Below are 20,929 nucleotides of genomic sequence, written 5' to 3'. Positions count from 1 at the left end.
CTAGTACTAGGAAGTGCCAGTGTAGTTTAAGGTGTTAGAACACGTTTTAGGCGGGTGGTCATAATGGTATGGCTGATCAGTGTATACATACGTACCGGGAATACATACATTCATTAAATCTATATGCTAAAACACCCCGCAAAAAAAGCGGTTTCCCTTTCGATGGACAAAATAGTGGCTACGTCATCAGCAACGTGGTGACGTTACCATCCGGGGCATGTGACACGCACTCGCTCTCCATCATGGCGGCTTCAGGTAAGAGTTACAAGAGGTTCCGTGCTCGGGCCGGATCGTTGCGTTTGGTTTTTGTGGACGGACAGCGCTATTAAGTCGTGTGCTGCAGTGCTGAGGACTTAGTAACGGTGCTTGATATGAGCATGTTTGTAGTATTCCGAGGTGCTGTAGAAAGCGTTAGGAGGCGATGATGGTCTTAGCGGCTCACTATGCACATGCTATACGCTTCATCTGCAAACTGCGACTCTACGCCCGTGACATCACTGTTAGACTATGTGGAGCTGGATTCTCGGTTGTGTTAAATGATCGGGAATTTTGGCGTTTTGAGTCTTTTTTAAAATTGCTTTCTTAGCGGTCTGCCGCTTTGTGCTGATCCTCGTCTTGTTGAGTGTGTTGACAGGACCGCGTCACGGCAGGAAGCCGCTCTGCCTCCGCACGCTAACGAACCAACTGCTAACCGCCAAACGCCTTACTGCTGGCTACTCTGCAGAACGGCTCGTTCACGTTAACTTTAAAGACTACAGAAACTTCCCACGTGGCACGCGCAGATATGTGAAATGTTTTTACGCTAAGCTAAAAACACACACTAAGCAAGCTAGCATGTGTCTGTGGTCTACTTAGCCGCGTCGGTTAACGCTCTAAATATGCGGTTTATAGGAAATGCTTGCTATTAAGTATTTAATTACACATAATTCTATGTTGGGAAATATTTAGGTTTACATAATTATGTCATAGTATATCTTGTACGGAGTCTTCCCGAGTGTTGAGCAACATTCTGTCCTGAAAATCCAGTTTTTATTCTGACCTGCTGTCAGCTGCCATATTAGTGCCTGAGCAGACAGAATGGAGAGCACTGCTGCTCATGCTACATGTTTTTGTTTGTTTAAATAACATCAGATTTAGCAAATAGAACATTTTCAACATTTATTCATCACAGTATAAACAAGTACCACGGTACTACAATGTCATTCTTACTGTCATGAAGAATGAAAAGATTTAGTTGAGGAGCTCGGCCTGTGTTTGGCAGCTGCACAGGCCAGGCTGGATCTCTCACTATGGTCTGATTTGACCAGGCAGCTAGAAAGCAATGACAGACTCGCTGAAGTCACTGAATTTTGACTTTGTGCTCGCCTATTCAGTTTAGGATTGTATTAAGAACGTTGGTACTGTCATGTTACACCTTTACATGCTTTTGCATTAAGTGCCTGTGCTGGGCAGTCTCTGTTAACGCAGAACGCTCAATCAGGTGTCATTGGAGAGGACAACAGAAAAAATGTGATAATAAATATTAAAAGCAATCATAAATTATGAAATAAAATAATAATAAAATTAACCTGTCTAGTAAACATCAATGTTATTTTTGTTAGATAACAAGTGATTCTGTAGGTTTTGTCAGAGTGGACTGTTTTAAAACCTTGGAAAGCCTGAATTCATTTTTAAACAATGCTAAAATTGATCATAACTGAAGGCACCATTAATGTTTTTTCTGTCAAACATTTTAATGCACTACGCTAAATAAAGAATGGTCCAGGGATTAGGGAAAATGGTTTGTCCAGGAGCAGGCAGGATTGGGTAAGAGTGTGTCCAGGAGCAAGCAAGAATTGTGTAAGAGTGTGTTCAGGAGCAAGCATGCATTAGGTAAGAGTGTGTCCAGGAGCAGGCAAGAATTGTGTAAGAGCTTATCCAGGAGCAAGCAATAATTGAGTAAAAGTGTGTCCAGGAGCAAGCAATAATTGAGTAAGAGTGTGTCGAGGAGCAAGTAAGATTTGGTTAAGGGTGTGTCCAGGAGCAAGTTGAATTTGGGTAAGGGTGTGTCGAAAAACAAGTAAGAATTGGAAAAGGGTGTGTCTAGGAGCAATCAGGAACTGGTCATGAGTGTGTCCAGGGAAAGAATTTGGTAAGAGTGTGTGAGGGAGCAGGCTAGGTTGTGGTTAGAGTAGCCTGGATTGGCTAAGAGTATGAAGTGTGCAGGAGCGAGTGGGAGTGCCGGTCCCATGCACACCTCTATCTTATGTCAGCAGCAAACACAGCCACATTTAATGTGCAATTAATTTGTTTGTCTCTGTGTATCGATAACTGAAGAATGAACATGGTATGTGGTTTCAGAAGTTGTTTTGAAGATCCAAAAAAGTTTTGTTTCATAATTAATCACTTTATTTAAGGATCCCCAAAAATGTTAGTGGAAAACAAGATTCAATGAATATACAAAGTTATACACACCCTTATCTTTGCCCTGGCAAACCGGTGTAACAACAGAAGGCATTTGGAGAGCCTTCATTTTCATATTGGTGCCTGGTAGGCTTTAATATTTAACAATGCAATGACAGTTGATGTTGCATTTTTAGTCCTCCCAAAAAACTTGGCATATCCTCTCATCATAATTCTATTAAAAGTTTTATTCATTAAAAAAAATATATATATATATATTTTTAATTTTTTTAATTTTAATTTTTTTATTTATTTTTTTGTAAACCTAGTTACTAAAAGACAGAGAGGTCAGCTTGTTCCATGAAAGACGTCAAGATTAAAATATAGCTGGCAAGCATTGTGCATTTGCATCCATATTAATTTCACTGGCCGCTGTCCTGCCAAGTGTGGTGCCAATATCTATATTCAGATCTAACCTGGTCCAAGTTCTGTATTAGTGCGGAAAGGATGTGAAAAGTGATCTAGTTCACTACTATAAATCATAAAAATATAATCATAAATTATTATTTAGGAGCACTAGATGTCACCCTCAGAATTGACTAGATACAAGTGTTTATGGTGTGGGCTGTAGCCTGAATGGTGTTTCTCTTAGGCTACGTTTACACTGTCAGGTAAATTTGACCCAATTCCAATTTTTTGCTCATATGTGACACATATCGGATATGTTTTATGTCCATGTAAACAGGAAAAAAACACATTCATTCCGATATTTCGAGATCAGTTTCAGGCCTCTTTCATGTGTGGAAATAAATCAGATATGTGTTAATGTGATTGTCGTGTAAACAGACAGATCGGATTTCCTGAGTCGTCGTGTTTTGTACATCATTAAAACTGCAACTTCTTCGCGGTTTAATGGCATAATGTTATTTTCCCGTGGAAGCGCGTGTGGAATTATAACATCGCAGGTGAATGAAGCATATGCGCAGGCTGCAATTATGCCGTTTTTTTTCTCCTCCTCTGTTTTAAAACCATGGTGACGTTTTGTGAACTTTGCATATATCGCAGAGCGTTAAGCATACTTCACCGTCGTCTATCTTGGCTAGTGTGTAGCGCAAGAACCTCTCTTTAAGTATGCGCGATGTTTCAGATGGTATGGCACGTGTAAACACGTGTATCGGATGAGTCATAGTTAAAAGAACGTGTAAACAGACGGTCAAAAAAATCAGATATAGGCAACAAATCAGAATTGGGCATTGAGACCTGCAGTGTAAATGTAGCCTTAGTTCTCCTGCGATTACATAATTTTTGCCCTCCAAGCTTTTTACCCCATAAAAGTTATAGTTTAGTTTTTTTCTTTGTTTAAGAGTTTGTTGAAAAGTTGTGAAATATTTTGCATGTACATTTACCTAATATGACATTTTTATTGCAGCTAAGAAGAAGGGAAAGAAGGGGAAGACCCTCACCCTAACTGATTTCTTAGCCGAGGACAGTGGGGGCAATGCTGTACCAAGTTACACCCCCTCAAAACCTACCAGCTGGGCAGATGAGACTGATGATCTGGAGGGAGACGGTGAGACCACAAGCAGAAACAAAATACACAGTCTCAGTTTCATATCTAAAATTTTCTTGTTTTTGTTGATCCTGCGGGTCACTAAATAGTTACAGTAGCACATAAATAATTTTTTCCCTTTTTGTGTTGCTTTTAATAAATTTTTGTTTTTTTTGTGTATTTTTCATTATTATTCATTTGCAGGTGAGAAAATTAAATATTTTATTAAGCAATAAAGTAAAAGTATAATCTCTTCGATCAGTAATGAGTGGGTGCTGAGACTAATTTGCACAAGGAATTTGGAGAAAAATGCAGATCGGACACTTTTTAACATTTAAAATGTGTTTCTATTGCATGAGCACCGCTGGAATATTGATTTTGGCATCTGTATACTGTATGCAACACATAGACATTTTGTTGCTTGTAATACTGTGTTCAGCTTGCTCGTCTAGCTAAATGACTAGGCTATACTGCTACTTCCTTGTTTGTGGTTAGTGGTTTAGTCTGTGGGCTACTGTTCAGGCGGTAGCTCCAGTCAAGCTGCTATTGGTGGGCCTTAAGCAAAGGTTAGGAAGTAACCCTACTTTCTACATAGATTTCATGTTAAAGTAAGTCACTTATGAGAGGAATGCAGGTGAGATTAATCATAGATTTTATATTGTAAAATTCCACTGATTTTATTCTGTGGGTTTTTGTGTCGATCGAAGAGGCAAAGCAATATATTATATATATAAATATTTAAACCTCACTTGGCCGCTAGACTAATTCTTGACACCTTTTCATTTGAGAAAATTGTTGAACATTATTTTCGGTACTGATAAAGGACTTGCAATGTTTAATCATAGGCGAGGTGGTGGATTATAATAGACCTAAATTTTCATAGATACTACAGGGCTTTATAGGTCATCAATAGTATTTCATATTTATACAGTGGTAAAAAACACTGAGAGCAAATGTAGTGAGGATAAGTGTTATAATCACTTTTGCAAGATCTGTGTGCAGCTAGGCTTTAGTTGTTTTAGAAATGTGTAGCTTTATTTCTGGCTCTTTTGCCGACAGTTACTACGTCCTGGCACACGGAGGAGGATGCGTATCGTGCACCACCCATTGATCGCTCCATCCTGCCTACAGCGCCCCGCGCTGCCCGCGAACCCAATGTAGACCGCTCACGTCTGCCGCGTTGCCCTCCATACACGGCCTTCCTGGGCAACCTGCCCTATGATGTGACAGAAGACTCCATTAAGAGCTTTTTCCACGGACTCAGTGTAAGTTGCTTAATGTTTTTGTTTTAACCGACATTTACCCCATTGTATTATTATGATAATTATTTTATGACTCAAAAGCCATGCTTAGTTAAATTATGTAGGGATTAGTTAAATTTGAAATACTGTCCTAAATGATGGTAGGGCTGCGTGATATTTATTTTTAACTATTTATTACAACTGTGTTGTATTTAAACATACTGTATGTATCCAAACTAACACCAAATGAGTGGACGAACGTTCTCACTAAAAGGATGTTTTCCAATATTTATTTATCTTTTTTTTATTTATTTAAAAATTAAACGGATACTTAATTGATTTGTAAATGGTTAACTATACTTAAATGCCCTGCTGTACATATATTATCTGTAATAAATTGCAGTCTTTTGAAATGATACGTGAGCTGGAATTCGTCTTTTTCATCTTATAATTGTAGTCTGAATTTCTGTCGTGTGACTGATTGTTTTCATTGATCTCTAACTTGAATATCCAATATATGTGCTGTCCTATAGGTATGTTTATAGTGTAGACTTTACTAGTGTTTTGTACTATCTTTATTTTTGTTCTAGAGCAGTGTTTCTCATTCTTAAAGTACCTTTGCCCTGCACACTTTGGTCTGTTTGTTCCTCTAGCTTATCCAGTTTATCCTAGTCTAGTCTGTTTATTAGTTAATGGCTTTGTGGGGGGAGGAATTTAATACAATTTCTGTGTCTCTTCTGTGTGTTCAGTTTGTAATTTATTCAAACTGTATTCCTGTTTGCTTACTGTAATAAAACACAATTTGACACTCAGCCCTCAAAGAAAAGAAGCTCTCTCTTTCAGTGAGGTTATAGTATTGCCACACTGCTTTATTTAATCTGATCTGTTCCTGTAGATAAGTGCAGTGCGTCTCCCACGAGAACCCAGTAACCCGGAGCGACTGAAGGGCTTTGGCTATGCAGAGTTTGACGATGTGGAGTCTCTGCTACGTGCACTTAGTCTCAATGAGGAGGTGAAAAATTTTTTTTTTATGATTGTCCAGTACTGTATAAGTCTTTTGAATACTACTGGCCAAATAGAGGAAAAGTTTGTGTAACTAAATATAATTTCATATTTAAGAATATTATTTATTAAGTTTTTTTTTAGATGTTGTTTGTTTTTCTGTTTTTTCTTCTTCTTTTTAACGCAAAGACCAAACTTTTTTCTTTTATTGAGATACATTATGACAATTTTTTTTCTTGGTCTTTAGAACTTGGGGAATCGTCGCATTCGTGTTGATATTGCAGATCAATCCAACGAGAAAGGTATGATTAATTACTAAATGCTGCATGCATGTCTCGTCAACTGAACACTTCCCTAATGTAATCTTAATTCTTTTACAGATTTGTTTAACTAATAAACATAAATTAAATGGGCACTCTTTTACAGAGAGGGACGACCGTTCAATGTCAGGTCGAGACCGTAATCGTAGCATTGACATGGGACCAGACAAAACTGACTCAGACTGGCGAGCCCGGCCAAGTGCCGACGCGGATGAAGGGCCACGCAGGGACGATGCCTATGGAGAAAGTGAGCGATTTCATATCAGTTATAACAAATGAGTTTTGTTTTAGTTGTTTGCATTTGTACTTAGTTCCTTAGTTGGGAACTATTTGTCATTTATCTTGTTATAACTTCTGTTGATGTTTTGAGGGAAGCTGCTTTGTCTGTGCACTTTGTAAATTAAACAGAATTCAAATTTTTCTTGTATGGTAGGATCCCGAGATCGCTACGACTCTGACAGGTACCGCGATGGCCCTCGTCGGGACACTGAGCGCTACGACAGTGGCAGAGACCGATACCGCGAACGCTATGATGACCGGGACCGCAGAGACTTTGATAGAGGTGATACTTCATTACAGTGCCTGATTACCAACACTTAACTATTGACGTTGTATAACAAAACATGACATCAGTCACTCATTAGAGGTCCATATTTGATTTTCAAATCATTAGGCGGGTGCAAGTTAACCCCCTAGTTAAAACATCTGGTCAGAGAAAATCACCTGTTTTTCATGTTGATTTCAATAATTTTTCAGGGTTCAAGGTTTGATTATTACCAGTCAGTGTGTATTGTAGCAACTGACGTACACTACTAGTAAAAGGTTTGGACACACTTCTTCTCCAGTGGTTTTTCCTCATTATGTTCAACACTGTACATTAATACTGAAGACCTCCAAACTATGAAAGAACCCATATAGACGTTACCATGTTGTTGTCTACATAATTCCATATTTGTTCTGTCATAATTTCAGAGTCTTCAGTATTAATATACAATGTTTGGAAATAAGGAAAAATCTATTGAATCAGAAGGTGCATCCAAAAGTTTGACTGGTACTGCACCTTACACAGATCAGCCAAATCATTAACACTACCACCAGATGAATTAAGTAAAAAAAAAAACTGGATGCTGGCTCTGATAGAAAGGTATCAGAACTCTCAGTGCATTACAGCTTGCTGTGTATGCGGCTTCGCAAAGTTCAAGGTTGTTGATCTGGGCTCCAGATTCACCAGATAACAATTTGATCAAGTGTCAGTGGGACAAACAACTCTAATCCATGGAGACCCATCCTACAACTTCCAACACGTAAAGGATCTGCTGCTAATATCCTGCTTTCCGGATATCATAGCACACTTTCGCAGGTTTTGTGGAGTCAGGTTTTTAGGGGTCAGACATGTTTTGGTGGCTCAAGGGGAACCTAAAATTGCACATTCATTCATTCAGAAAAATGTGGTCATGGACAAATGGCTAATCATCATCTTCATAATCGATTTCTAGTCCCTATTTGCACACCCTCTTCCGGCTGATATACAGTTCAGCACCGTGCAGACTGTTAGCTGGTTAGAGACCTTTACATGCTGTGTGATCAGCCTGCATCCATTAAATTTCTAATTGTATGTTGGACATGAAAATAAAGTATGTTAAATTTAAGCTTAGCATTGGTATAGAGGAAAACATCCACATTACAAATACCATATTATGCTTTTGCACTAAGACAAAATAAACCATAGCGTTTCATATGTGCAGTTATAAGTGTAAGATAAAGTGTCTTTTATGTGTTAGGTTTTGACTCTCGTGGTGGAGGGCGTCGTCCATTCGGCAGTGGCTTCCGGCGTGACTATGACGACCGGCGGGATGACTATCGTGGCAGTGGAGATCGGTATGGAGATCGCTATGGGGATCGCTATGGTGACCGTGATGACAGATATGAGAGACGGGACGAGAGACGCGACGAGAGACGCGAGGACCGAGGTAAGAGGACCATCTGTTTTTGTTAAATCAACAACTCCAACAAAAATAGCAAAATTACAGGAGCCTTTATGAGAATTAATGTGTTGTCTGCATATTTTTTATTAGATGAGAAATTCTATGCTTTATCCTCTTTAGTCTTCCTATGTTTTTTGTGCTCTACCAATGTCGATTTTTTTCTGCGCTTCCTGTTCCACTACCTGCAGTTTTATTATACTGATTGCACTTTGTAAGCTCCTGTGTACAGATCCTACGAATGCTCTCGTATTATGGTCAATATCCCTAGAAGATTTTATCTGACTGTATATGTTGGGAGAATAAAGATTTTCCTTTATTTCTCAGGCCCTACTCAAAGGCCCAAGTTAAACCTGAAGCCACGTAGTGTTCCAAAGGAGGAGGACAAGAGCAGCGCCCCTTCTGCCACCTCTGGTCGATCAGCTTCCATCTTCGGAGGAGCCAAACCAGTCGATACAGCTGCTAAGGAGCGGGAGGTGGAGGAGAGACTGAAGAAAGAGCAGGAAAGGCTGCAGAGACAGCTGGAAGAGGACAAGGGAAGAGGACCTGAGCGCAAGCCCAGGGAGAGGTATATCAAACATCTAATCAAAAACTTTATCACCTGAATTTACTGGGGAAAGATACTTTTATTTGGCAAAACTTTCATTGGATAGTTCAGTAACATCAGCAGCGATAAAACATGGTTCAAGTACTAATACTAAGAGAACATTGTGACTGGATGACAGTAAGGACATAACTGCTCATATTGGGCACTTTATTAGAAACAGTAATATTAAATTAGGGTCTCATTTGTCTTTAAAAACAAACACCATTGTATTATCGCTTCCATAATTCCTTTTGAAATTCTAGTCCGTGGTGACTTGATTGCATCAGGTTCCTAAGAGATTTTTCAGGTGCACTTTCTTGCTGCAAATGTCCCATTCATCACAAAGATGTTCAAGTGGATTCAGATCCAATGTCTGAGGCAGCCACTGAAGAGCACTGAACTCATTGTCAAGCTCATGTAACCTGTTTAACATGACTTTTTGTGTAGACGTAGCGATTGGCAGATTGTGGCCATGAAGGGTGCATATGGTCAGGAACAATATTCAAGTAGTCTGTGACACCTTAAAAAAAAAAATGACGGATTGCTATTAAAAGTGCATTAGACCTCTTTCATCCACAAGGCATTTCCCTCTGCAGAGCTGCAGCTCCCTGGATGTTTTATTTTTAGAGATTAGACAGGATGGTGCAATAGAGACTGCTATGTGTGAGAATCCCAGGAGATCAGACAGCTTGGTGCTAGGGATCATGACACAAGTCAAAATCACCTTATATGATGTAAACGATACCTGAAGCTGCTGGTCTGTACCATCATACTATAAGTTTATGCATTCTTCTACTGCCACACTATAGATGGCTGATTTAAGCATTAACAAAAATATTTATGTAATTAGTGGGAATTGTGTGCTGTTACTACATTATTTTACTTATTATAAAATTGATTCACAAACATTGGTTTGAAAATTGGATTATAAACATTCTCAATCTTGTACTTTAAAATATTTCCAGTAGATGGCATCATCACATTAGTGTCCTTGTTGAAAGCTAGCCACACCCTCATTTAAGCCCATGTGCTGCAAAATACTTTGCTATATCACCTACTATATCAGACTCTTCTTGTAAAACTTAAAGTCTAGTGATCTGCTGGCTCCTGCTTTATGGGCATGAGAGGATTATATGGATCTCGGTTCCTTTTTTTTTTTTCCTTCACTGTTTTCTTCACTTGCGCAAGGCCCTTAACCCTGTCTGCTCCGGGGCAAGGTATTATGGCTGACCCTGCGCTCTGATCCCAGTTATGTTGGGATATGCGAAGAAAGAATTTTACTGTGCAGTAATGTATATGTGACAAAAGCTTAACTTCAGTAAAGAACTGTAAGAGCATCATGTTGATTGTTGAAGGCCTTCTGGTTATAGAGAAGAAACCCAGCACAGACAAGTAATACCTTATTTCACTGGGAGCTGCAGTATTGTCCCAAGTGTACCTTTTACTTATAGACCTCCTTAAACAAATCAAACTCAGTTCTCTTAAGGGAGACCAAAATATGGATCAACAGAAAAGGGACTTTACATCAGCCATGATGTGACCTCAGTTCTCTTTCTGTCTACACTACAGTTTTCCTGGCAATTAATCCAGTGCCTGACAAACAATAATACAATTAATAATGTTAAAGTAAATCTTCATGTTTTTCTCACTTTGCAAAGAGGAACAACTGACATTAACAAAAACAACAGACATTGATTAATATTGCTTTGTCTTTTTATTTTTTATTTATTTACAGGATATTTTAAGCACCCTGGTTCAGTAGCATGTGGTCTATCTAGGGCAAGCAGAGAGAGCTAAAGTACAAGGGCAGAAATCAAAGTGTGTTTATAAGACACGGGTTAAGCAAACTGCAACGTGTACTTGACGCAAACTTAACTAAGACAACAATAAAAATGCTTACTAATTGCTGAGTTTGTTTTGAGGGCTAAAAGGAACCAAATTTAAAAACATCCCAAGTTTCATTGTTTTCTGTGAAATTAGCCATGACACTTAGAACGCAATCCTTAATTATCATATTTTGAAATTAAACCAGAACTGACTGCTTTTTCGAATGTATACGAACGTATTTAACATGGGAACATAAGTGTTTTTTTTTTTTGTTTTGTTTTGTTTTTTCCTACAAATTCAGGCATCCCAGTTGGCGAAGTGAGGACCAAGCAACAGAACGCTCACGAACAGGAAGCGAGTCATCACAACCAGGAACCACCACCAGCAGAGGTGCATCTTGGTTCATTATCATGGTTGAGCTCATCATATATTATTATTACTATTATTATTATTTGAAAGGAAACTCACTCCTTTTAATTGCAGGCTCAAGACGCAGAGAAAGTGAGCGTTCCTTGGAGAACGAGGTTTTCAGTGGGCGTGAGGATGAGCCACCTTCTCCAGGGAGCCAATCCTCATCATCCAAGCAGGATGGGCTCCCCCTGAAAGTGGTCCCAGCTCCGCCCCCTAAAGAGAATGCCTGGGCGAAGAGAAGTGCCATGAGCAGTGGCTCTTCTGATCATGAGGTGAAATCCGGTCCTTCCAAAAGGTTAGAGTCCAATTAATCAGCGTGTGGGAAATACACTGCTTGGTTTTTTTTTTTTTTGCTTCCAGAGAAAAGCATTTGACCTGATTTGAGCAAGAACTGCAGATTTAGAGTTAATTTTAAGTGATGAGTTTATAACCATGCTATAACCATTGAACAGCAGTTAAAAAAAATTATGCTAAATTACAGGAAAATATTATAAGCGCTTAGTTAATAAGCAAGTAAATGATAATTATCCAATAAACTCAATTAATTTGGGATATATTTCATTGATATTTTGAAAATGCTACCTGTCAGAACAATGAGTTTGAATGCAGTCATTTTGGTCTGTCTGATTTCAGCTCTACAAGCTCGGGTGATGAGAGAGTTCCCCAAAAAGTCAAAGGTAATATCAAGCATTTTAAGAAATTTAAATTACATCCAAACATGGATCTTCCCCAATCTGTTCCCACAAAGTTTAAGGTTGTCTAGACTTTTATAGCATTATAGTTTTCCTTTTACTTTAAGGCACAAAGCCCTTACCGTAACCGCCACTTTTGGATGTTTTTGGGATGAACTGGAACACTTACCCCATTTTCACTGCTCTGGTTCCCGTGCCGCTTCCCAATTTTGGAACCAGTGCCGCGCTTTTTCACAGAAAAAAATTTGTGCCGGTGCCCAAAAATAAGCACCGAACCGGCCCCTAAACTCTGCTGGTCTAGTTGCGAGAACCCGTGACGTCACGAGCAGTGGGCGGAGTTATAGGGAGCGTTAAAAAAAAAATGGCGGAGACCCAAAGTCCGTTAATGTGGAGCGTGGACGAAACAAAAGCGTTTTTTCGGCATTTTGGACATTCGCCGAGATTCAGCAGAAATTGGAAAGTGCTTTAAGAAAAAAAAAGTGTATGAGGAAATAAGAGAAGAACTAATAGTCGCAGGCTTCACACGAACAAACGACCAAATACTGTATAAACTAAAAAAAAAAAAAAACTCAAAGACTTTCAACGGTTATAACACGTCGAATAAACTGCTTTTGGATACTGAAATACATTTTCATACTAGTTTGGAGAATATCCAGTAAACTGACATCGGCCCTGGGCGTTTCTGTTTAGTGGGCGCGGCCTGTGACGTATTATCATGTAGCTCCCGCTGAGCTCCTGTCTAGTGTAAATGCGGGCCGGTTCTCGGTGGTTCCCAGTCCAGCACCAGCCGAGCACCAGTGTAGTGGAAATGAGGTAACTGACTGCTCCCCAGACCTTCTCACTGGACATCAGTGCCTGAACTCGCAATTAGTGTCGCACACTTTAAATAAGCTTTCCCAGAAAGTGAGCACTAAATCTGCATTAGGATGTGTACATGCGGGGGTGATGATCAGATGTTCATGACCTTTTTTTTTACCTTATAGCACATTACATGCATCTTGTTTGTTTATACTAAACACTATACTACACTAGTATATACTACACTATACTATACTAAAGCATTGTTGAATAAATGTTTTATCTAGCTTCTAGGTAAAATCTAGAACAATAATGGACTATCATTACCAATACGTATATCTATGTAAAGTACACATACATTTTTTTACATGTTCTGTGAATATTTACGTCGCTCCACCCCATACCTGAAGGATTATGGAGACAGTTGAGATATAAGTAGCTTTATGCATGGACCCAAGTTGGGCAATATTTTGGACCCTTTGCAACTTAAAAAAAAAAGGAAAAGATAAGAAGGGTCTACACTCTCCCTGTTCACATCAAAGCAAATATCCATTTGTAAAGTCCGAAGAAACGGTGATCATTCTTGTTTGTTTCACTGACACGCGTCAAGCGTCTTTTTCATAGTAAGGTGCAAATGTCTCCATCCACATATTAAGCTGCTGTGCTAGGGACATTGTTCACATACTTACTTATGTATTTAATGTACATCTGTACCAAAACTTTTCTGTTCTAATTGGTGCTTTGTAAGTTTGGTTGCAAACTCAGGCCTAAATGCATACCATAAAAAAAATTAATTGAAGGCAAGCATGGTACTGTATGTGCTTATGAATATCACTTTGGTCTTTAACTGACTTTGTGCATGTTCATCTCTCCTTTTACTTTCGGGGGCATGTTTGTGTTAAAAGTGGGCACACATGTGACTCAGATATGTTGTGGCACAAAGCACAAATTTGCTGAGTCTGCATGCTCAAAATGCCAGTTCCTCCTTGTTTTTCTGTGCTTGACACAGACTTCTTCTTCTGCTTACATTTATTTTTCTTTCTTTTGGAGCATTGCATAAGGCTGTGGCTATTATGTTAATACTACTTCTTTGAGATCGGCAAAAGCAGAAAATAGTGAGAAATGGTTAGCACACATTAAGACCAGGTCAGTTTTGCATGTTTTTTTGTGCTTGGTGTTTGAGAGAGGCTTTAAGATGCAACATATTTTAGACTAAATAGATGAATAGTTGCTCTGCCTCTGTGAAGCACGCATCATGCCTGCCAGCCAGTCTCAGCTGGGCTAACGGAATGTTCCTTCTGTGTGACAGGAAGGGGGTGGTGTGTGCAATAGTGAGATATCAAAAACACATGCCTGAAAGAGAACAAATGCTAAGCACAAGATATTTTAAAAATCATTTTTTTTACAGTGCGTATATATGTACAGATTTGACAGCACAGTGCAGGTATACATCATGGTGAACTAAGATAGGTCTTTGTTGATTTGTTTCTGATGTACAGAAACCTTTATTTTATTTTTTTTAAAGAGAAATTGCACTTGACTCATACTTGTCTGCTACTTATTACTTATGTCAATGTTGCATTTCAACAATTGACATATAATATTAGTGCAGCCCCCTGCTGGGTAACTCTTTCAAATCTATAATGGTCTATACTTGCAAACTCTCCTTGCAGATGAGAATAGAGAAGATCATCCACGTCGGGGCCGTGGGGGGGCTACAGCTCTGACAGCAGGGAAAGACCGGCGCAAAGAGACAGACAGGTTAGCCTTTAATGAGTGGAATTTTAAGCAGAACTAGAGTCCATTGGCATCTCCCCATATATCGCATATGAAAATTGTTGCCTTATGGCTTTACAGTTTCATATCTAATTTTATATCCATATTACCACCACTATCTGTTGTTCTACATCGTGTTGTATTTAAGCCCTAATTTATTTAAATTTGTTCAAATCCTTGGGCTTTGTGCAAAATGGTTCATCCATGACATACTTTGAACCACTCAGCTTGCAGTATGTCCATAAAAACCTCAAGAAAAGAGTTAGTTTTTAGCCATTAGACTAAGTGTGGCTTTATATGCATGCCGGAGACTGCTGTTTCAGTCTGTTCTACGTTGCTTGTAGAAAGGACGTCAGAAGAGAGCGAGATCTCAGACCAGCACCAGGGCCAAAGAAATATGAGGAACCTCCTAGTCCTGTGAGTGACAGTGCTCTAAGGCACTTTCTCTGGGTGTGACCTCCTGTCCCATGACCTTATATATATTTTAGTGTCTGGGTGTGCCTGTGTCTTAGTCTAGATATTCTTAAATGAGTAGCTGCTGTGTGATTTACAGTTTGTTTATTATTTTATTTAGTAAAATGAAGTGAAGAGGTGGGTATAATATAGCATGTTCTGTCAAAATCAGTATTTCGCAGCATATTGCACTATTGAGTCATTAAATGTAAACAGTCTAAATGAGACCTAATTAGGTTGCACTTGCTTACTTGCTGCCCATCTCGAAACTATTTGCTTTTATGAAAAAAAAAAAATATATATATATATATATATATATATATATATATATATATATTGAGAGCGTGCTACACTGTAGTATGAGAATATTCATATGGTAATGATTTAAAGTGTAAAAGGAGCAGATTTTAATGGCATCTTCTAGTTAATAGTTGGGCCCTCAACCAAACTTCATTATCTGTTCAAATTCTCTTCTGTTCCATAACAACCTCCTTTTTTTTTGTTTTTAATAATTCCATTTAATTGATAATACTTAATGTCCACCATTAGGAACATTATACTAATACTTTAGTCCATGTTACATCATACAATTGAAGCAGATTATTGACCTGCATATTCATGCCCCTGACTGCCAGTCTCACATCCCACAACAGTGCCCTGTTGGATTCAGATCTGTTGATTGAGAAGGCCACTGAAGTCATCATGTACATGGAACCAGATTCAGTTTGAGACAACTTGTACGTTACAAGGGGAATCTATCATGCTGGAAGTAGCCATTAAATTGTATATTTAAAGAGATGCGCTTGGTCAGGAACAGTAATCACTGTGTTTTTTTTAAGCTATGCTGAATAGTGTTAAAGGTTTCAGTTTGTGGAAAGAGAAAATTTTCCTCAGCACCACCACCTGCCTGCCTATGCAGCATAGGTTGGGTCCATAAACTCATGCTGCTAATGCTACATTATGACCTCACTGCAGAAATAGAGATTTATGATTTTTTTTTTTTTTAAAAAGATTAAATGATTAATAAAAACAGGTGATGCTTTTTTAATCTAATTTTACAGTTTTAGTCTCAGTTCCACCTAAAAGTTTAACATATTATGCATTCTCAGATGCTTTTCTACTCACGTCAGTTGTAAAGGATTACCTTATATTTTGTCACTTTAACTCAGTCTAGATCTTTGCCTCATCAGCAGTGTATTTTTAAAAGAATTTTCACCAATTATTCTCCCTAAATTAGTTGTAACCAAATCCTTAGAAAATACTAGGGGGCTCATTAAGGCTACTACTAGCAGTCAGTCAGGGAGGGCCAAAGACTATCGCGTTTCCTCCAAACCACGTGACGCCAGTCGACGCATCTTTTCGAACTGCTTACTCACACACCATTGGGGGTGGTGTAACACACTTGAAGGACAGCGCTATGCACTCGTTCCTTTTGCGTGTGTTTACAGATGCCCATGATTGGCTGTAGAGCCGTGATTAATGTGACAGCACTAAGTGCCTCCTATCCCACCCTCCTGGCAGAGCTTGGACAATCAGCTTTCTTTAGGCCCACGGCCTCGAAAGGGCTACAGTATCACCCGGGAATTGAACTAGTGATCTCCAGGCACACCTTTCTATCTGCGCACCTGCTGCTTACTGAATTTTTACGTTGTCTGTGTGGGTTTTTTTGTTTTGTTTTTTTAAACGACCATTTTGTGTAAATGCTGACTATTGTGCACGGAAATCCCAGGAGATCTGCAGATGTTTCTTAAAACCATAAACCAATCTGTCTGGCACAAACAATTATGTCCAAGTCATAAAGAATATTTTTTTCTTCTAATCTAAAAGTTAATTGAAGCTTTTGATATGTATCTGTAATTTTATACATTTTATGCACGATTGGGTGATTATTGATTTTTGCCAGAGCTTTTCTTTATATTATTGTGCCATAGGTGCCAATTCTGGAAGTTATGAAAATCATTGTTATATGCAAAAATTAATTAAATAAGAAATAAACTCTGTAAACAAATGACATTAATGAAAAAAGTGAGTTAACTGGGTTGACTGAAATAATGTTAAACTGAAAATATATAGCTGCATCACTTCAGTTGTTTTTAAAATTTCCCAGTAGCACCTGAAAAAAAAACACTCTTATTTGACCTGCTTTCATTATAACCAGCATCCTATGCTACAACCGAAAACCCGCACTGAACTCCATTTCCCAGCAATAGAAGTGACTACAAATGCTGCCACATGATCTTTCAAGACAATTAACCCTGGCAGCTGTCTGTTGCTCATTGCACAGCAGTTCTCTTTTACCTGGTAAGAGTTATAGAGGTGAGGCTTAGGTAAGCTGCGCAAGTCCCAGTATAACTTTGTTTGTAGTTCACCATGACAATACATTTTATACAAGGGAGCTTTTGGTACATAAATGTTATAGAACAATTCAGCTGTTTTTAACAATGCATTTTTGAATGAAGAGATAAAGCTTCGCAGGACAAAACAATTCGACTGCATTCACCTGCCGCCAAGTGGATATCTCCAAAAAATGTACTGCACGTGAAAATGCATGATGAGAGAAAAAAGAGAAACTTGGCTGTATGATTTGTCGCATCAGTTCCATACATTATTAAAAGAAAAAAATAAATATATATATTAATTAAATATTGGAAATTGAGATAAATACAAGAAATTCAGGTTAATTTATTTAACTGTTATTTCAAGTTACAGTAGTTTTTTTTTATTTTATTTTGCCTTTGAAATATTGCCCTACTTGCCCATTTTGCACAATATCAAGCCTAAATTGTACAGTATGTGTATCTGCTACATGGACAGAATGGATTACAAACTACTCAAAGGTGCACTCATGGACAAAAACACTATACATTACATTTTGTTAACTGAATCCATGCTATCTAAGATCCCCCAAATGAGATTGGGTTCCCTGTTGAGTCTTCCTCTCACGGGTTTCTTCATATTGTCATCTCGTGGAGTTTTTCCTTGACAATTATGATTTATATACATTTCATCACACTTCAAACTCACTGTAATCAAGTTTTTAATTAAATCTTTTTGGTTCAAAAAAATTTCAGTCTGTCGGTCGGTCCAGCTGATTTTGTCATAGCATCAGACAAAACTAGCTGGACAGAATTTAATTAAACTTTACCTATCCTTGGTATCTGCCTGAAGTTAAATCTGCAAAATGTTAGGCGTAAGTTATGTTCCAGATTACATCACATGATCCATCGTTGTTGTTGTTTTTTTTTTTTTGACAATTATAGCGTTTTTTCTCTTGAGGTGGGCGTGGCTATCTGCATCACTCAAAAGAGCCAATGAATGGAATAACAGAGCCAACCAATGGAATAGCTTACCCGTATCTACACAGAGAATATGGAACACACGAAAACTACCGTAATGAACCAACAAAGCACTCAAATCATGAAACACAAACGGACATGAGAGACACCATGAGTGCACAGTGGTTAAGTGGTTGGATGCATTGGACTATGGTCTAAAAGGTCAGAAGTTCAAACCCCACTGCCGCCAAGTTGCCACTGTTGGGTCCTTGAGCAAGGCCCTTTAACCCACAACTGCTCAGATGTATATTAAGATCAAAATTTAAGTCGCTCTGGATAAGGTCTCTGCCAAATGCTAAAATGTAAATTACTTTAAATAAATGGGACGTACACTATGAAAAGCTTGTGCCATAAATAAAATTAAAGTGTTTAATAGAAGGAAAGTTGTGAGCAGTTTTGTGCCAGATTGTGAACCAGAAGTACTGTGTAGGTGTTTGCACCGTACTATAGCCTACTATGTATCCTGTGTATACTGTACATACTGTACTGAGCGCCTGAACACTTTTGCAGTAATTCGAGAACTGCCTAGAGTTAAACCTGCACCTTGAATAAAAGTAATAGGAAGTTATATGTGAATGTAATAAGCTACTTTAAAAATAAGCTACTTGCTCAATGTAAACAAACACCTGCAACAATACATATTTATTAGAACAGTTAAACTGAGTATTTTTACTGGGATTACTAATTATTTTTACCACTGAAATAACAGCAATGAAATGATGTAAGTAAATTTTAATGCACTGGAGTCATTTTAAGAAATTTTTTTTTTCCTTCATTTTTTAAACTGTGATTCACTCTCCGATTACCGAACAGGGAGTGTGTTTGCCTGAGAATGAAAGAAGTACAACTTGGCGTAAACAAGGCATAAGATACTCATTTAGGCATTTGGTATACTCAACTTTATAAAATATTTCGTTGTACTAGGCAGTTAGGCAGAGAGTTTTGTCATACAGAAGGCAGACATGTAAGTGGGACAAAACAATATCAGCACTGATTACATTACATTAAAGCTGATCGTCTAATTTTTAGCTTTAACCTTTTAATTATTTTTTCAAACTCTTAAGCAGTCAATGATGGGGCCCTTTTCCCCCCTCTTTTTTTTGTTGCAAATTTATTATTGTCCTTAAGTATTAACAACCTTAGGTTTTGCAAAAGATTTTGTTTCTTCTTTTTTTTCAGATGATTCAGAAGCTGTCCTTCCACTTTTGATATTGTCATATCTGCATTCAGAAGACTTTATACTAGTGTTTGGTTACATGTTATATTCTTTCTTTTTTGGTAGAAGTTCAGCTCAGCCAGTAAATACGCAGCCTTACTAATGGATGGCGAGCAGGGAGACGACACTGAGGAAAACGGAGAATGAGGGATTTGCTGCAGGAACATCGGTCAAAAATGAATTATGAATTAATTCTCCAGCTTTTCCTTGCATCAGTGAAGGACCCAGCTCTGCTCCCTTGACGCATATACTTGGAGAAGCAGTAAAATTACATGGCAATCTCTTATAACCACCTTCTGGGACTGAGTGGAAGCAAATGGTGAAAATAAATATCAGCCTCCTATTAAAATAAGGGTATTTGGGAAGTTGGCTAAGATAATTATAACTAATAATAATTAAAAAAAAAAAAGCCTGAGGTTTAAAATGAGCGAATGTGATCCCCTTGTTGCAGCTGATCCAGTATACATTACACACGTTTCTAGCACTAGTTTATGAAAGCAGGGCATGACACAAGGTAGGTCATAGCAAAGGCGAGTGTCTTGTTGCTTTTCAGGGTTTACGCTTTTATTATTATTATTTTTTTTTCTTACTGATAGGACAGCTGAACCTGTGCTTCTAGAGACATTGGGACCTGCATGATCAGATCAGCATTTTATCTTGCAAAATCATGTCTTAAAGCATATAATATGGGACTTACTAACTGGGAGAAAGAAAGCAAATCATTTTCCACGCCACATATCAGTTTAATCGCTTCCATTATTGCACTTTCCCCCAATAAAGTTTAATTAAAATTATTTTATCATGCAGACCCATTCTCCATGGACAAGATTATAGAGCTACCTCTGTGGCCGGCTGTGCCCTCAGAACGAATATTTTCTATGTAAAATTATTAAAAGCTAGTTAGTCATTTACAAAGTGCTGCCCCTTAATCAAGTTCTTTTAAACATTGGTGACAAATTGCTTTTTGAATCAACCAGTGCAGTTTGTGTGCATTCTGAATAAAGGTTTTAATAAAAATGGTTGTTCTTGTGCAGTCTGTATTTTGTGGTTTTATGTTTTGCATGTTTGCCATGTCAAAAAAAAAGAAAAAATAATTTAGTAAATATTAGTATTGATTCATGTCTACACTAAATTCCCACTCTCTTCTATACCGCTTTATCCTGTATTCAGGGTCATGGGGACGTGGAGCCTATCCCAGGAGACTTAGAGCACGAGGCAGTGTAGAGGCTCATTCACACATTATGGGCATGTTTGGAAACACCAATTATGCAAACTACATGCACACAGAGACGGGAATTAAGCCTGGCTGGGAATCGAACTCGGATTCTAGGGGTGCAAGGCGACGTTGCTAACCACTAC

The 20,929-nt window shown here is 38.3% G+C and overlaps 1 protein-coding gene across 3 annotated transcripts; it reads left to right on the top strand.

The window, feature by feature from the left end:
• Positions 1–207: 207 nt before the first annotated feature.
• eif4ba (eukaryotic translation initiation factor 4Ba) lies at positions 208–20,589 on the top strand. Of its 3 annotated transcripts, XM_053482669.1 has the most exons (15): positions 208–255; positions 3,812–3,952; positions 4,991–5,196; positions 6,068–6,184; positions 6,422–6,476; positions 6,601–6,741; positions 6,928–7,056; positions 8,276–8,464; positions 8,804–9,044; positions 11,191–11,279; positions 11,373–11,595; positions 11,934–11,977; positions 14,464–14,551; positions 14,911–14,983; positions 19,637–20,589. In XM_053482669.1, the coding sequence occupies exons 1-15, from the start codon at positions 243–245 to the stop codon at positions 19,715–19,717; spliced, it is 1,830 nt and encodes a 609-aa protein (XP_053338644.1). In that variant the 5' UTR covers positions 208–242; the 3' UTR covers positions 19,718–20,589. The 3 variants fall into 3 exon arrangements, with proteins under 3 accessions (XP_053338644.1, XP_053338645.1, XP_053338646.1); XM_053482670.1 differs by lacking the exon at positions 14,911–14,983; XM_053482671.1 differs by lacking the exons at positions 14,464–14,551; positions 14,911–14,983.
• The last annotated feature ends 340 nt before the right edge of the window (positions 20,590–20,929 follow it).

This window comes from Clarias gariepinus, chromosome 22, assembly GCF_024256425.1.
Source record: "Clarias gariepinus isolate MV-2021 ecotype Netherlands chromosome 22, CGAR_prim_01v2, whole genome shotgun sequence".
Classification (NCBI taxonomy): domain Eukaryota; kingdom Metazoa; phylum Chordata; class Actinopteri; order Siluriformes; family Clariidae; genus Clarias; species Clarias gariepinus.
The sequence above is the reverse complement of the archived record's forward strand: the minus strand, read 5'-3'. Positions and strand labels throughout refer to the sequence as shown.

Coding starts and splice junctions, on each gene's coding strand:
- eif4ba (XM_053482669.1), top strand. Junction 9,045..11,190: donor GAGCGCAAGCCCAGGGAGAG/GTATATCAAACA, acceptor CTACAAATTCAG/GCATCCCAGTTGGCGAAGTG. Junction 14,552..14,910: donor CGGCGCAAAGAGACAGACAG/GTTAGCCTTTAA, acceptor CGTTGCTTGTAG/AAAGGACGTCAGAAGAGAGC.